This window comes from Hylobates moloch, unplaced genomic scaffold (genome assembly GCF_009828535.3).
Source record: "Hylobates moloch isolate HMO894 unplaced genomic scaffold, HMol_V3 SCAFFOLD_21, whole genome shotgun sequence".
Lineage (NCBI taxonomy): Eukaryota > Metazoa > Chordata > Mammalia > Primates > Hylobatidae > Hylobates > Hylobates moloch.
In genome coordinates, this window is record NW_026652296.1 from 41,265,944 (window position 1) to 41,283,945 (window position 18,002).

The 18,002-nt window shown below is 41.3% G+C and overlaps 1 protein-coding gene across 1 annotated transcript; it reads right to left on the reverse strand.

Annotated features, from left to right (window-relative positions):
* Positions 1-945: 945 nt before the first annotated feature.
* Positions 946-17,719, reverse strand: NAA20 (N-alpha-acetyltransferase 20, NatB catalytic subunit). The gene is made up of 6 exons (XM_032142471.2): positions 17,559-17,719; positions 12,551-12,575; positions 9,298-9,388; positions 7,834-7,969; positions 1,921-2,066; positions 946-1,470 (listed from the first exon to the last, which is right to left on the reverse strand). Exons 1-6 carry the CDS (start codon positions 17,609-17,611, stop codon positions 1,385-1,387), a joined length of 537 nt encoding a protein of 178 aa, XP_031998362.1. The 5' UTR covers positions 17,612-17,719; the 3' UTR covers positions 946-1,384.
* Positions 17,720-18,002: the final 283 nt, after the last annotated feature.

Here is an 18,002-nt window from a genome sequence, read left to right on the forward strand (position 1 = left end):
ACTTAATCACAGTCTTCCTAGAATTACCTGTTTATGTTGCATGTATACATAAGAAAAAATTCTGTCAGTCATGTTCCCAAGGTAGAATTGTGATAAGCATGTGCCAGTGTGAAAGCTGGAAGGGAAAAAGCTATTCTCTAACAGGAGAACATAAAGATTCATTTCTCTTCCACCCTCAACTTCACCAAAATAAATCCTTTCAATAGTAAAAGTTTAATAATTTCTTGTGGGTTTTTCTTTAGTTAAGTCTTTCACTAACTGGGTATTTTCACATATTACAGAGGATGACACTACACATAAAATACATGGTTGGCCTATGATATAGTTATATGGCCTTTCTTTAGGAATTATGTTCTTTTTCCTCTCTAAAAAAAAATAGCCTCAACAGTTTTTTGTTTTTTGGCTTTTTAGAAGGGCAGGATTTAAGCAAAGCATTGTGAAGAGGAGAAAAGATCTAGGACTAACAGTATAATGGTATGAACGCACGTGACTGGGAAGAATTTACTACACGATAAGAAGGGAGCTTCTTAAGTATGCTGGGCGGTGATAGCTTCAAGTGTGCATTTTTAAAATACTATGTATGGAAGTCACAATTTAATGAAAAATATCTTAAATGAAGACCTTTCACAATCCTGATTTTTGTTTTGTTTTGTTTTGTTTGGTTTGGTTTTGAGGCAGGGTCTCACTCTGTTGCCTGGGCTGGAGTGCAGTGGGACAATCTTAGGTCACTGCAACCTCCACCTCCAGGGTTCAAGGAATTCTTGTGCTTCAGCTTCTGCATAGCTGGGATGCCCAGCTAATTTTTGTATTTTTTAGTATAGGTTTTGGCCAGGCTGGTCTCGAACTCCTGGCCTCAACCAATCAGCCTGCCTTGGCCTCCCAAAGTACTGGAATTACAATCTGATTTAGTTTTACAAATGACTAACAAACTTCAGAAAACATTCATAGAGTCAACAATGTATTATACATCTTAGATTTATACATTTCATATATGCTTTTAAAGCTTCAATTAACAGTTCAATACAAAATTTAAAAACAAATATATGCAGCAGTGGTTCTCAGGCACCAGAACTGAGGAGGAGACTGGAGCGAGTCTTTTCCCTAGCACACATACAGTGGATATTATGAACCATGAGAGTGGTATGTTTCCTTCTGACCTAGCTGCCTTTTTGATTGAATTTTGTTACAGTGAACAGCTTTAATAGGTATGATATTGCTAACTGGAAACAATGAGATTTAAAATAAATTGATAACCTGTATTTTCTTGAAGTCTTTAAGACCTAAAATGATTACTTTTCTCCTAATAGAGCTCCAGAATCATCCAATGAAAATAATATTGTCCATAAAGCATGCAAAGTATCTGCCTAAGAACCACTGCCCAGGGTTATTCAATGTCTTCAGGCCTCACAGGATGAGGTAATGGTATGATGGATTTCTTCTCAGTATCCCTGGAAAGTGCTTTCCTCATATCTGTAAAGAAGCAAAGTTTAATATAAACACCCAAAAAAAGTATTATATCAAATGTAAAGTGTATAGGTAAAGTTCCCATAAGAGGTTTTATCCCCTACCCCCACTTCCACCAGATTCTAAGCAAAATGTATTTATAAATGTCTCCCAATTGCCAGGTATACCAGATGCTAACCAAACCTCACCCAGGATTCAGCTCACAATAAACATTTTCTTGTTCGCAAAATAATATGTAACATAGTAAAACAGTAATGTACAGAAATTAACCATTGGTTAGTTAATAGGTAAGTTAATTACCACTACTAACAGGTTCATAAAGGTAGGTTGAAGGAGATTTAAATTTTAAAGTCAAATATGATTCTTCTACATTTATTAAAATAATCAAATACTACCATCTGTAGAACAAATGTAACTTTCGACTTCTTGAGGATACTGCCATGGAAGGGAGCTTACCATAAGCGTCCTCATCAGGCTCCCCGTTGCTGGCCGAATAGTACTCTATGACCGTCCTATATACACTGTAGCCCAACTGCTTGTACATGTTAACTGCAACTTGGTTAGATACTCTTACAAAGAGATCAACAAAAAATCCACCCTTTCTTTAAAAAAAAAAAAAAGGAAAATGTTAGAATGTGAGAAACCCTAGACAGTAATAGATACATATTTTTTTTAAACGTGTTTTTACCTTGCTTTGACTACTACTCAGAATGGTAGTAACAGGACCTTGTAGCTGATTACATGGTAATAGAAATTTGTATTACTTAGGATTTATGACAATTACTTTGCAGTGTAAGATGACTTTATGTTTGCATGCTAGTATTTCAAAAGCTACAACACATTTTCTTAAAAGATAAACTCAACGCATTTGTTCTACAAATTCACCACCTATTATAGTTTCTCCTGTTTATGAAGTTTATATACATGGAATCATATATTCTTGTCTTTTGTTCTCTCAGTCGACTAACGTTGTAAGAGTCAGCTTCAAGAGTGGCTGGGCTTGTGCACCACAAGTCATTCATGGTCCTGTTGATATGCTTCTGGCTTTTACTATTATAAACGATGCTCCTATGAATACTTTTGTTGAGTGTCTCACGTAAGGTCTATAGCTAGGAGTCTCACTGTTGTGTCACAGGGCACATCTTTATTAGTTAATGCCAAACTTTTTCCAACTGGCTTGTACCAACTTACTCTTACACAGAAGAGAGTAAGCCTCCATTCCACAGCAGCAAGGCTTGGTGCATCACGTTTTTATATTTGCCAATCTTACAGTGTAACTATATCTCAGATTTTAATTTGTATTTCCAATTACTAACGATGCTGAATATATTTCTGTTGGTTGGCCATTTAGATTTCTCCTTCCGTACAGTACTTGAATCTTTCACACAGTTTTCCCCTCGCTACAGTTCTCTATGTATTGTGAATATTCAATACTGTGTAATGTCTTTGCAAATATCTTTTTCCAATTTGTGGTTTGTCTTGTCATTATCCTTATGTTGTCTTTTGATAAAAAAAGTTACTTCACTTCAGTGAAGCTGAATATATGAGTGTTTCCCTTAGCCTTTTTATGGCCTTTTAAAAAAGTTCTACACAGGCCACAGAGACACTCTGCCATATTATATTCAAAAGACTTCTTAGTTTTGCTTTCACATCTAGGTTTTTAATAAATCTGGAGTTGATTTGTGTATGGAATAGTGGTAATCTGGGAAATTTTTTTTCCTATAGGGACATCCAATTGTCCAACCACCTTTACTGAAAAGTCTATCTTCATACTATTGATGTGCAATGCCTCCTCTGTGGTATGTTAAAGTCCATATATTCTTGGGTCTGTTTCTCAAATTCTGTAACACTGGTCTAGATAACTACAGCACTAAGATACAGTCTCACTCTTTACAGTCTGATACCTGGAGGGGCACATCACCCATTTTTGTTGTCATTCAAGAATATCTTATCTCTTTTTTGTTCTTTCTGTTCCTCTATATGTTTCAGAGTCAGCTTAACAAGTACTATAAAAAATGCTTGGGATTTTGACTGCAATTACATTGAAACTGTGATCAATTACCTGTTTTACTGTATCCTCTAATCCAGTGATAGTTTATTGCTCCACTTATCAGGGCTACTTTAATATCTCTCTCAAAAAAGTTTTTAAAATGTCAGAGAGGTCTCGCATAGCACTTGCTAGATTCTTAAGTACTTAATGTTTTTTCATGCTATGGCATCTTTTTCTAAATTTTACTGTTTATATATATATAAATACAATTGATTTTTATACTGACTTTATATCCAACAACCTTGCCTACCTTTTATTAATTCTAAACATTTATTTCTAGATTCTTGTGGATTTTATATTTGTATAATCATATCTGCAAAATAAGTTTTGTTTCCTCTCATTGTAAATACAATTTATTTTTATACTGACTTTATATCCAACAACTTTGCCTTTTATTAATTCTAAATATTTATAGATTCTTATGGATTTTATATTTGTATAATCATATCTGTGCAAAGTAAGTTTTGTTTCCTCTCAATCCTATCGTTTATTTTTTCCTGCTTTCCTGTGCTGTCTATAATTTCTAGTAAATTACTAAAGCGGGACTAACTTGTCCCTGATTTCAAAAGGAAAGCATTCAATGTATCACTACTAAATATATTTACTACAGATTTCTTGTAGATATTTTTCAGGTTAAGGAAGTTCCCCCTTTCTATTTCCTAGTTTGCTAACAGTTTTTATCGGGAAGGAATATTGGATTTTATCAAGTTTGCTGCACTTTCTAAAATAACCAGTGTTCTCCTTTAGTGTAAAGTTGAAACCACCTTGTTCCTGATGTGTCATCCTATTTATGTAGTGCCAAATCCACTTTGCTAATTATTTTTCCAGGATTTTGCATGTGAGTGAGATGTTCCTCAAATTTTCCTTTCCCATATTTTGTCAAGTATTGTTCAAGGTTATCCTGGCCTTAAAAAATAAGTTGAGGAATGTTCCCTTTTTTGGCTTGTGCAAAATAGTTTGTGTAAAAGTGACCTTTCAGTCATTATTTCTTAAATGTTTGGTAAAATTGGCCAGAGAAGCCAGTTTTCTTCGTGAAAAGATTTTGGGCTACTGATTGAAATTCTTTAGGGCAGGGGTTGGCTTACAACCTATTTTGCTACTGCCTTCAAGCTAAGAATGGTTTTTGCAATGGTTGTTAAAAACAAAACAAAACAAAACAAAAAAACTGTGTAACTAAGACTTCAGGTGGCCTGTAATGCCTGAATATTTACTATCTGACCCAGAAGAAAATTGCTGATTCTTGTTCTATAGGCTTGACAAATTTCTATCTCATTGTTCTATCAATTAGAAAAAAGCATGTCTAAATCTCCCATTGTAATAATTATTTGTCTGTTGCGCCTTGTAGTTTTGTCAACGTGCGCATTTTTACTTTGAAATGATGTCACTGGGTATATACCATTTTAAATTGCTATTTTTTTTTTTTTTTTGAGATGGAGTCCCGCTCTGTTTCACAGGCTGGAGTGCAATGGCGTGATCTTGGCTCACTGTAATCTTCACCTCCCAGGTTCAAGCAATTCTGCCTCAGCCTCCCGAGTAGCTGGGATTACAGTCACGTGCTACCACGCCTGGCTAATTTTTGTATTTTTAGTCGAGACGGGATTTCACCATGTTGGCCAGACTGGTCTGGAACTCCTAACCTCAAGGGATCCACCTGTCTCGGCCTCCCAAAGTGCTGGGATTACAGTCATGAGCCAACACTCCCAGCCTTGTTACTTCCTTGATTAAATATTTTATCAATATGCAGTGACCCTTTTTTATGCTGGTAATAATTATTCAACTATAATTTATTATTAATAAGAATTCTAACTTTCTTTTGGTTAGAATTTGCAAGGTAATTAAAAAATTTGCTTTCAATCTTTCTGTATTAAAAATATTTTAATATATTTTACACATATTTCCTGTAAACAGTACAGACAGCCTTTGTCTTTTAAAAAGAGTCATCATAGCCGGCCGGGCATGGTGGTGGGTGCCTGTAATCCCAGCTACTCAGAGGCTGAGGCAGGAAAATCGTTTGAGCCTGGGAGGCGGAGGTTGCAGTGAGCCGAGATCACGCCACTGCACTCCAACCTGAGCAACAGAGCAAGACCCCATCTCAAAAACTAATAATAAATAAATAAAGTCCTAAGTCCATTAACGTTTACTGTTGTAATTACTGACAATATTTGGATTCTTGGCTACCCAAGACCCCATCTCAAAAACTAATAATAAATAAATAAAGTCCTAAGTCCATTAACATTTACTGTTGTAATTACTGACAATATTTGGATTCTTGGCTACCCAAGACCCGGTCTCAAAAACTAATAATAAATAAATAAAGTCCTAAGTCCATTAACGTTTACTGTTGTAATTACTGACAATATCTGGATTCTTGGCTACCATTTTATTTCATGCATTTTGTTTTGCTGGTTTAGTTTCCTTTTTCTCTTCTTTGGGGTTGATTTCTATCACTCAATTTTTCTTCTCTACTTGTTTGGTTTCTATTTTTAACATATACATTGTATGCACTATGTATACATGTATATAGTGTATATAAGCATGTGTACATGTATTATGTATGTGTATATGTATATATACCCCTACAAATAAAGATTACTTAAATCTTAGCAACTAGTCTAAAATAATGAAGGCTTAGAAACTGGAAGGGAAGAGAGCTTAGTGGTTTTCTACTCAGAGGGAGAATCTGTGATATAAATACCTTAAATTATATGTGCAAGGTCATAGCTAGTTACAACCTACTTTTTTATATTATTATTATACTTTAAATTCTGGGATACATGTGCAGAACGTGCAGGTTGGTTACATAGGTATACGCGTGCCATGGTGGTCTGCTGCACCCATCAACTCGTCATCTACATTAGATATTTATCCTAATTCTATCCCTCCCTTAGACCCCACCCCTCACAGGCCCCGGTGTGTGATGTCCCCCTCCTTGTGTCCATGTGTTCTCATTGAACAACCCACTTTCTAACTCCCTGTTTACTATACAGTAATGCCAAATCCGTTTTTTCAACATAATGCCATTAATAAATGTGTATAAACTACAATCATGCTAAAAATTTTCTTCCCTTCTTTGTTTAGTCTAGGGAGAACTTTAAAAAATCTTAAAGATTAGCACTGACTTCTTTTTCAGCTAACACAATTTCTTCTCTTCTCTGAATGAGTTTGAGCTCCTTTGCCTCTAATTTGGCTTGAAGCCTTTGTCAGGCCACAGTTACTTTAAAACTTGCCTTTATTAAATCTAATAATTAAGTAGAAATTAAGCTCAAGAACCCTTCTCAGCAACTATTCTCTTTCCTACCACACTTTTAGGAAATTACAGTGGAGAAAGAAATGGCAGCTTGACAACAGGTCAAACTTATACAAACATATCTCTTCTAGAATGAAGATACGAGGAGGGGCTTTCTCTTCTATTTATTGTATTACTTTTATCTCCGGTAATGAAGAGGTTTGATATCTACAACACGTCTCTTAAAAAACAAAACAAAAAAAAAAGATGCCATGCCGGCAGTTCGCAAACTGTGCACTCAGGTGCCCTAAAGTGTCCCAAACTCATACAGCCACCAAAAGATATTTCAAATGTTCAGGGAAAACAGCAAAACCTTACATGTCAGACACTGGCAAACTAGTTTGAAGTAGTTCACAAATTCAACATTAGATCATGCTACATTCCTCTTAATGACATAATATTTCTATGAAGCTGAGTTTCTGGCAGTTGCTATGATTAAAAAAAAATACTAGAAGAAAATCAATGTGAAACAGGAATGCAGGTGGTTGTGTCAAGTCATTTAATGTCCAACAGGTGCACACATCTTATTAGTAGCTAGCCACAGTTATTTAAGAATGAAATAAAAATATTTCTTCTTTCAATTTATTTTCTTTCTAAGTGGCTATTAGCTGTTAGGCTATAAATACTCATTAAACAGTTAGAATATGACTGCTTAAGACTGAACTATTTTCTTTTGGCCAAGGAGCATTGTTAAAAATTTATTCAGATGCCAAGGCAATCTTAACCGATTTTAGGAATGTGTGCCACCGTGGCAGGAACACTAAGAGAAACCTCGAGAGCTGGCCTTTGGAACTGATTTCACCAATTCCTCGGCTTATAGGCCTACAGCGGGTCACTACAACACTTTGCCTTAATTTCCTCAATGGCAAAATAGAAACAGTATCACTTTGTGTGCCAACTGTTGTAAGGACTACTGGAGATGGAAGATGAAATTCCTGTGAACTGTAAAGCGTGACAGTTATTCAGCCTGAAGGGGAAAAAAATGGTTAGGGGTCCACAAATCACTAAGTGTATTTGAAAAACCGAATCTCACCTTTCTGAAATCTCCTCTAGTAACTCCATAAGTTTAGCAGCCAAACCAAGGCGTCGAAATTCTGGGGCAACAGACAGAGCTGTGACGTGCCCGTGCCATTCTTCCCTAGCTACTGAGCCTTCTGCTTTACCCATAACTGCCAACAACAACAAAAATCACATTCAGTAACTAGACACTGATTTACACATAAATATAGAATTACTGTTTGGTACATTTTTATTACAAAGGAAACTAATAACGAAGTTTTTATTTTTAAGTACCACCTGAGGTCATCCGGCTAACAGTGCTTTTATTTGAAATTCACTTGTAAATGTTAACACTATATGTTACATTTAGGATAGTTGTAAAATCAGAACAAAAAAGAATGATATACTTAAAACAACTAATTTTGAAAAAAGAACCGGAGTATGTATTTTTTCAAATATCTACATTTCATATGGGTGTGGGTATATGTGGGTACATGTGGATGTACATATATAGCTCAAAGCTAAAGGTTTTGTTAGTAATACTAATTCAATGAGGATGCTATGATGCCTGCATTATGTACTAAATAAGCCATGTAGAAATTTAACAAAAGTATAGAATGAAAGATACATTTTTTTTTGAGACGGAGTCTCGCCGTGTCACCCAGGCTGGAGTGCAGTGGCATGATCTCAGCTCACTGCAAGCTCTGCCTCTGGGGTTCAAGTGATTCTCCCGCCTCAGCCTCCTGAGTAGCTGGGATTACAGGCACACGATACCACGCCCAGCTAAATTTTTGTATTTTTAGTAGAGGCGGGCTTTCACCATTTGGCCAGGCCGATTTTGAACTCCTGACCTCAAAGGATCCACCTGCCTTGGCCTTCCTAAGTGTTGGGATTACAGGCATGAGCCACTGCACCCAGCCTTAGAATGAAAGATTTTTTTTTTTTAGAATGAAAGATTTAAGAAGACCGGCCGGGCATGGTGGCTCACGCCTGTAATCCCAGCACTTTGGGAGGCCGAGGCGGGCGGATCACGAGGTCAGGAGATCGAGACCATCCTGGCTAACACAGTGAAACCCCGTCTCTACTAAAAATACAAAAAATTAGCCGGGCGTGGTGGTGGGCGCCTGTAGTCCCAGCTACTCGGGAGGCCGAGGCAGGAGAATGGCTTGAACCCGGGAGGCAGAGCTTGCAGTGAGCCGAGATTGCGCCACTGCACTCCAGCCTGGGCGACAGAGCGAGACTCTGTCTCAAAAAAAAAAAAAAAAAAGAAAGATTTAAGAAGACTAAGACCATGTCTGTCTGGTTCACTGCCGTTATCGCCTGGGCCTAGCACAATGCCCAAAACAGAGAAGAGATCAGTAAGTTGTTGAATTGTTGAAGAGGAAATAAAATTACAAGCATCATGATTATATTCCAATTCTGCAGTCTAAAGCAATCGGTTGAAATCCATGTTAAAATCTTTACCTACTCCACAAAATCCTAGTGGTATTATACTCACTATAACCCATTAATTCTCCACCAGGTGCCTCTGCAACAATGAAATACTCTGGCCAGTGGGCGAGGTACTGTAGGTAGAAAGGAATCCCATACTAGAGTCCTGTTAAGGAGTGTGAAAAGTAATGGACAGGAAAAGGTTCTTCATTAAGGGATATTGTAAAAAAAAGTTTCCTTTAAAAAGTATATTGTTACTTTATCCCCAGCTCTGTATAAGTCCTATAATCATACATACCATTACATGAAATATTTAGGTTATCACTGATTTTTAACAAAATTCCCTGGACATATAGCCTCAAGTGTGGAATGGTGATAGCACTGTCTAACAGAAAGCAGAGAATCAGGACCCCAAAGTTCTACAGTCTACTCCCTACTGACCATACCATATCTAAGTCTCTCTATTTATCACCTGATATTATTTGTTTGCGGTCTGCCTCCTCTTAGTCTATCAATGTCATGTTCCCTCTATCCCTGGTGCCTGGTACACAGCAGATGCTCAATACATTGATGCTTACATAATTGCACTGAAAAATTAATGGCTAGTTCCTACTTTGACTTCAGCTATGAGACTGTGAAAATAACTTTACAACCTAAGTCCTTCCAGAGCCAACTTAATTACCCAGTTTTTCCTCTCCACTGATTCAAATCCTGCATTTCTAGTAATGCAGATAAAAGCTGGCTTAAGGAATCAACTATGTTAACAGTAAATGCCTGAATAATTTGCTCATGACTTAACTCTTCAACCTTGGGATGTCCTTACTGACATGTAATCATTCCTACATTTCTCTTCTTCTTTTCACTCTGTACTTTAATGGATGAAAATATATTTCTTGTTAGTATAAACTTTCTGATGCAATTTATCAGAGGACACCATCAATCATACATAAATGTATTTTTTAAGTTCCTGGAAAACCTGTTCAGTGTGAAATTCTTCAAAATCTCCTCTGAAGGACCATCATTATTTTAACACCCCTCAAATACAACCCTTAACATGGCAGGACAGCCAGTCTTCCTTGCCAGCCAGCCACTGACATACACCACAACCATTTCTCCTGTGGCTAACAGAGCAGTCCCAGACACCCCTCCCTCCCATCCACCTCTAGGACTAACAGGTTACTTTCAAATGTAGGCTCACCTGGATTATGGGACTTTCACTGTAAATTTTAAATGGCACTGGAAGCACACCATATAAACGGATTTGCATCCTAAAATCCTTCCTTCCTGTATAGTGAAATTTTTGTCATTCAAAATTCTTCAAAAATCTTTTAAGTGGTGATATCATTAGTCATGATTTAAAAAATCCAGATGAACACTGCAGATTTTTTGCTTTTCCCATTCAGTTTTGTTTCTGATATGTAGTCCTGTTGCTGCCTGTACCTGTAAGTTAATTTTTACTGCTGTATAGTATTTCTTTATGTGAAGAGACACCTTAAATAGCCTGTATCCTGACCGTGGACACCTGGGTCATTTCCAGTTTCTCAAAAAAAGTTTGAAATCCTTCTTCAGTACAGCTTAATTTACTTAACCATCTCCTGATTTTTGTGTGTGAATCTTATTCCAAATGCTTAGTAACTCTCCTGCAATAAATAATTTTTGTAATGGTATAACTCAGGGGTTAGCAAACTTTTTCTGTAAAAGGCCAAATGGTAAACATCCTAGGCTTGGTGGGCCATACAGTCCCTGCTGGAACTACTCAAACTGCAAAAGCCACAGAAAAAAATATAAATTAATCAGCATGGTGTCCCAATAACATTTTATTTACAAAAATAGGCAGTGGGCCAGATTTGGCCTATGGGCCTTATTTGTCAACCACAGACAAACTGCCTCTATTTCTTCTTATTTTCAGCTTTCAGGAAATGGAATTACTATTTCCAAAGTGCCTTCTGGAAAGATAATAGCAATTTATATTGTCACTAGCAATTTATGAGAATGTTCCTCTCACCTCACCATCATCAGCACTGAGGTTTATCATTTTTTAAAATCTTGGCTGATACACAAAATACGGCATCTCATTTTGGTTTTAGTTTACATGTCTTCTGACTGATGAGACTGAACTCTTAACACCTTCATTAAGCTCCTATATGCCCTCTTTTGATAAATTACTGGTTAGCGGAACCCTCCTACCCACCTACAGTAGACATGGAGCATAACCCAGAATCTGAACTTTGTGCTGTAAGCCACTAGAGGTGTGGGGTTACCTGTTACAACCAGAGTACCCTATCTTCACATCTTTGCCCCATTTTTCCATTAGGACAATAATAGACACTGCTCATTGTTACCTCAAATCCTTTACTCACTTTAGTAACAAGTCCCAATTTATAAAGTGGGGCACATTTCTGGACTCTAGACAGGATTCGGTAGACAGGTAGAGCATGGAACAGGTGCTGGTCAATGAGACAGAGTGGGGCTGTGCAGCATTTCCCAAAGGTACTCTTTTTTTTTTTTTTGAGACGGAGTCTCGCTCTGTAGCCCAGGCTGGAGGGCAGTGGCGCGATCTCGGTGCACTGCAACCTCTGCCTCCCGGGTCCTGGTTCAAGCGATTCTCCTGCCTCAGCCTCCTGAGTAGCTGGGATTACAGAGTAAGCCACCACGGCCGGCTAATTCTTGTATTTTTACTAGAGACGGACGGGGTTTCACCATGTTGGCCAGGCTGGTCTTGAACGCCTGACCTCGTGATCTGCCTGCCTTGGCCTCCCAAAGTGCTGGGAGTACAGGCCCAAAGGTACTCTTAAAAGGGAAGAACACCCTCACCTCCCCCTCTGCGGATTCTGCTGCTGGAAACATGGCTGTGATGCTGTTTGCTCTGGCAGCATCTGGAACAAGGTTACGGCCACCCTGGGAGTGGTAGAGTGCTTAAACTGCAAAGAGCCTGGCTGTTGGTGTCTTCATGGAAGCATCACCTGCCTGGGACTGCTTATCTCCAGACTTTGTTCACACTAGAGACGTGAAGCCACCTTGCTGAAGTCACTGTGCTTTCTGGTGAATACAGCCATGCTGACTCCTGAGGGGCAAGGTTAGCAGGGGAGCTATGATGTTACAGATTTCTACCAAGTCATGATATTAACAGTTTGTCAGCAGATCTAAGACAACTCTTGTTCTCAGTTTCACTTTTAAAATTGCTTTCAGTGTTGCTTATGATGTTTCCTGACCTACAAGTTTTTAAACTTTTCAGTACTCCTCTGTGTTTTCATTTCCCTATTTTCTTTATTCTCAGTAAATCTTCATTCAACTTTTCTTTTTTTTGTAAAAAAGGATACAGTTTCTGTGAGCGGATCCAAGTTACTGAAAGAAACGAGAAATGTCTCTAGTAAGCAGCGTTTACAATAACCAGTTGAAATAAGCCTGCTAAAGCTAACAATAATATGCCACAAGGAAAACAAAACATGTTTCATCAACAACTTTAAGGCCAACTTTAGGGCTGAGGAAGATGATTTAATCTACCTAATAGCCATAATAAGCTGTCACAGCAACTATTAAGGTGTTTACATATTTTTTCACTTAACTGCTGCTTGCTTCTTTAAAATTCAAGTTAATAAATCTACATCTCCTGTTTTCTAAGTGGCAATAAATTGCTAATGGAACTGGAGACCAACTAGGGATGTATCTTGCAGAGACAGAAGGTCAAACTCGCCCGCTGCAGCATCCAACCCCATGGATCCTCCCTGCCTGTGTCTGGGTCTTCCTTGACAATTGCTCCTTTATTCCACCCTCTAAATGTGGTCACTCTCACCACTCGGTTTTTGCTCCCCACTCCTATTCTACACTCCCACCTCCCTGTCCCCGCCATCCCCATTCCTATGCGTTCAATCACGTGTTCTTAGTGGATGCCTCCCAACCTGGCTCTGATGCTGTGGGCAGCTCACCAGCACATCCTGGCACACCATTCCCAAATCTGCATTCTGAAAACCCATCTCCATCCCCTCACTTCCCTAGTCAATTAATGGAGCCACTATTTTGTCAGGCTCAAAACCAGCTACTTGTCAATTGTTCTCTTCGATTTCTAGTCAAATTCTCCTTTGAGACCCACAACGATGCTAGTCATATCATATTTCTGTAGTCCAGCAGTTCTTCAACCTTTTGGTTTCAGAACTCCTTTACACTAAAAAGTTACTGAAGACCCCAAAGAACTTTTGTTTATATGGGTAATATCTACTGATATTTAAAAATTTTAAATATTCACTCAAAAATAATAAATCAATTACACGTTAACACAAATAACTTTACCAAAAAATCACTATACTTCCGAAAACAAAACAAAACAAAATCCAGTGACAACAATGGCGTTGTTTTAACAATTCTGCAATGTCTTGCTTAAAAGACAACCGGATTCTCAAGCATTTGTTATGCTTGCTGCTGAAAGATCACACCTTGGGAAGCTCCACTGTGTACTTGTGAGGGAATGACAGTGGAAAAGGCGAAAAACCTTCTTAATACACCATGAAGATAGCTCTAACCTCACACAACACCTGAAACAATCTTGGGGACCCCCAAACCCTGGCCCACTCCTTGAGAATCACTGCTCTCATACAGTGCAGGGAGTCACTCCACCACACCTTTCAACAACTGCTTTATCTCCTGTTGTCTGCCCACCCGCACCCTCACCTCCAGCCCCGCCATCTCAGGGGCTTCCCATCTCATCACGAGGAAGAGAAAACAGGAAGAAGAAGGCTTCGCCAAAGTCCCCCCACCGAACTCACGCACACAGGCATCTGCACCCATATGCTACTTGCTCTCCTGTCAATAGGCACGGAGTGCGGGCAAGAGACCCCTTCAGTACTCAGGACCCTCCTCCTGCAATTCTCTTTCCCTCCTGCATCTGCATCTTCAATTTCTATTTCCTGGAAGAAATGTAGAAATATGATGTGCACTGAGCCATCAGCTGCTCTTGAACAGCTTCCCACTCCTGGGACAGCCTGAAATGCTGTCTTCACTCAGCTTCTGAGACCATGGGGTTCTCCTCTCACCTCACTGAGCCACATGGTCTCCCTTACTTGAACACTTGATGTCCTAAGGTGCCATCTGACAGACTCTTAGCCTTTTTTTCTTCACTTGTGTTGACCCCCAAATTTCCATCTTTAGCCCAAACCTAATCTTGAGACGCCCATGCCCAGATGCCTTCCTGGCCCCTCCACCTGGGTTTCTTGGCGCACTTGGCAGAGAAGCTCAGGTCTTATGATGGCCTCTCCAGGCCCTGCCCTTCTAACCCTCTGCTGTTATCCCCTACCCTCCCATGCTCACTCTGTACCAGCCACGCAGCCTGCCTCCTATTTGAAACAGGGGTGTCTTCACTTACTGTTCCCTCTATCTGGAAGCTCCCCTGGCCCCCAGTGTTCATGTAACTCATTCCTAACTTCCCCAGGTCTTTCTTCAAGGGCACTCTCCCTGAACTCCCAAACTAAAACTGAATCCCCACTCACTTCCAGCTTTCCTTCCCTGCTTCTATTTCCCTTTGTAACTTAACACTAAGTTCCACATGACTCCCCGCACTGTGTTAGAGCAGTGATTCCCAAGGTGTGGGCCAGGATTTGAGGGGGTCCCCCAAATTGTTTCAGGTGTTCTATGAAGTCACAGCTACTTTATGATACATTAAGGTGTTTAGAGGGGAATATCTACATTCTATAAGGACATCTTTTTGTTTATGTCTTGTTCACTGCTGTGTCTCTAGAACTGGCACACATAGGCACTCAAATATTTTTCCAAGAATAAAATGTGTTAAATTAATTGCAGTGTTCTACATCCATGGATTATTTCAATTCCAACTGCAACATCTAATCTGAGTCATTCTCAGAGTTTTCTACCAAAATGCCCTAATCAAAGAGGCAAGTAAATAGAAAAAAATGGGAACCAGCTGTGGTGGCTCACACTTGTAATTCCATCTCTTTGGAAGGATTAGGTGGGAGAATCACTTGAGCCTGGGAGTTCCAGACCAGCCTGGGCAACAAAACAAGACCCTGTCTCTACAAAAAAATTAAAAAATTAGTGGGGTGTGGCAACATGTGCCTGTAGTCCCAGCTACTCGGGAGGCTGAGGCAGGAGGATTGCCTGGGCCTGGGAGCTTGAGACTAAAGCAACCTATGATTGTGCCACTACACTCCCATCTGGGTGACAGAGCGAGACCCTATCTCAAAAAATAAAAGAAAATGGGGAATAAGTGGAGTTCCCCTACTGGCACATTCTGAAGAGGCCACATGATTCTCTGAAATCTAATATTTTCTTGCAAGTGTTCCTGTGTATTTTCTTTCTCTTCATTTCCATGTAAAACTTGTCCTTTCCTAGATCTTCAGTTAAAACTGACTCTCCATGAGGCTCTGCCTTAACTTTTCTTGAAGCTTCAAGGCACCCTGTCACCTCCCATGCTGCACCTCCCAAACTGAAGCCTCTGTCAAGTCATCATCTCTGGGCCACTGCCAAGGCCTCCTGAACGGCTTACCTGCCCAGTTTACCTGTTCTCATCACATGACAAGCCCACAGAGCTCAGTGGTTAAGAATTTGAATCCATCACCTGGATTCTACAGTGAACATTTTGCTGCACTGGCTTCATCATTTCTCTCTGCCCATCTATCAATCCTAGATCCACTTTTAAAAACAATAGGGCAGTATGTGAAAACGAAGAACCAAGTAGTTCCGATTCAAGTGTCAGGAGGATAGAAAGGACTATGGGATGAGACTGCTGGGAACACTTTCAAGAGAGGGTGAGCCTCTCCAGAGGCTCCAGGTGGGTTAAGACCCACTCCAGAGCAGTGGATCGCAAACGGAATGTGCGTCTCCAGCATGGTCCCTGACCACAGGGACCAAGTCTTTCAGAACCACTGCTCCAGAGCCAATCTCCTTGGATGAAATCCCTTGCTTTACTCATTCTCACCTGGGCCAATTCACTTGTGCTTGCCATGCCTTGATTTACTCATACACAAAATGGGGGTGGCAGCACCTCAAAGAATTGTGAGGATTAACTGATTACATGGGCACTCAGAACAATGCAGGGAACAGTGAGTTCAACACAAGTCACCGTAGCTACCAGACTGGCCCAACAGAAAATTCTTTTCACAGGATCAAGTCTAAACCCCTCCTGTTTCACCCATTTCTTCCTGAGTGCTCAGTGACAGAAACCAGCCACTAGATTCGCACTGATCCCAGTTGTCTGACCGCACTTCGTTTCCCCACTTTCATGCCCCGCTCCTTCTCCGGAACTTCTTTCTTCCTCACTTACCAATGTGTTATCCATCTTCAAGGCTCACCCCCTCTTTGAAATGTTCCCAGCCATCTCACCCCATAGTTCTTTCTATCTTCCTGACACTTCAATCGGAACCACTTGGTCCTTAGTTTTCACATACCGCCTTACTGTTTTTTAAAGTGGATCCAGGACTGATAGATGGGAAGGAAGGAGAGATACCAGTGTAGCAAAATGTTGCAGAATCCAGGAAAGTGTCTATAAAAGCACATGGTGAAATTCCTCCAACTTTTCTAAATGTGTGGGAATCTTCATAATAAAATGTTTTCTTAAAAAAAAATTGGTACCTGCAAATCAGAGGTCTGGCCTTAACTCGAATCCAAAGAAACTGCATCCAGGACTCTGGGCACAGCAAGCCTCCCCTAAGATCTGCCATGACTCCTCACAGAGGAAAGGTGTCTACACCAGGGTGCGCAGTTACAGTAACTAAACTTGCAAACACTAATCATGACTGAGACGGCATCCGCTGCAGGGGACACAGTGATCAGTGTCATTTCATTTGGATACAATTTAACCACGGCCACCAGGTGGGCTTCACGATGCGCACATACCAACAGCTGCTGACCAGCTTCCGATCCTCGCAAGCCCCCTCTGCGGCCGGGACTTCAGCGGTGCCCACTGCCCAGAAGAGGCGCGGCCCGGCCACGAGCCAGCAAGCAGTAGGGCAGGGCGAGGAGCCCAGGTCGTGGGCTCGAGGTCCCGCCCCCAGCTCGCCCCATCACCCCAGCGCCTCCTGACAGCGACCACGAGCGGAGGCCCGAGCGCTGCCCCAGAACCCGCGAGCTCGCAGGGTCCAGAGACAAAGTTTGAGCACCTCGGCCAAGGTCGCCAAGGCCGGCGTGCGTCCACTCCAGGCCCACCTGTCCCTGGACCCTGTGGCCCCAGGGAGGCGCCCGCGTCGGCCGGCGGGGGTGGTTCTCGCGGGTCCCCGCCCGGGCTTGGGGTCCGGCCGGGAGGGCGCGGCTGGGGCCGGAGCTGGCGGGGCCGGAAAGCAGGGCCCGGCCAGTAGCGGCTGGCCCTAGGCGCGTGTCACTCACATGTTGTTGAAGCGGAACAGGTCGTCGCAGGTGAAGGCCCGTAGCGTGGTCATCGCGCCACCGCCGCTTCCGAAGACCGTTCGCCGAGACCCCGCGTCCGCCCTGCCGGAAGTCTCCCGGAGCGAGGCAGCCGCGGAACCGAGCGGGACGGGGTACTGCTTCCGGGCTACGAGTTGCTCGGCAACGACAGCAGCGAAGCAGCTTCCTCTGGCGGCCGGCGGCGGGAATTGCCAGGCCGCTCCTGTAAGGCCTCCGGGGTTCTGGCTGCCCAGAACCTCGGAACCCGTCCCGGGCAGCGGCTGCAGAAAGCAGGCGGCGACACCTGGGAAGGAAAGAAGCTGCTGGTGATGCGGAAACCCAAGCAGAAGAGCGGAGTTCGCAGCCACCCGGTGCTGCAGAGTAAATGAGGAATGGGAGAATTCATGACCCAGAATCGCTTGTCCC

What these genes read in the sequence shown, in the direction of transcription:
- NAA20 (XM_032142471.2), bottom strand. Translation starts at nt 17,611, where the DNA reads ATGACCACGCTACGGGCCTTCACCTGCGACGACCTGTTCCGCTTCAAC. An exon ending in TGGATCCGCTCACAGAAACT is followed by an intron (nt 9,389 to 12,550) that starts GTATCCTTTTTT and finishes ACAGGACTCTAG; the next exon opens with TATGGGATTCCTTTCTACCT. An exon ending in TGGAGAATTAATGGGTTATA is followed by an intron (nt 7,970 to 9,297) that starts GTGAGTATAATA and finishes TGTTGTTGGCAG; the next exon opens with TTATGGGTAAAGCAGAAGGC.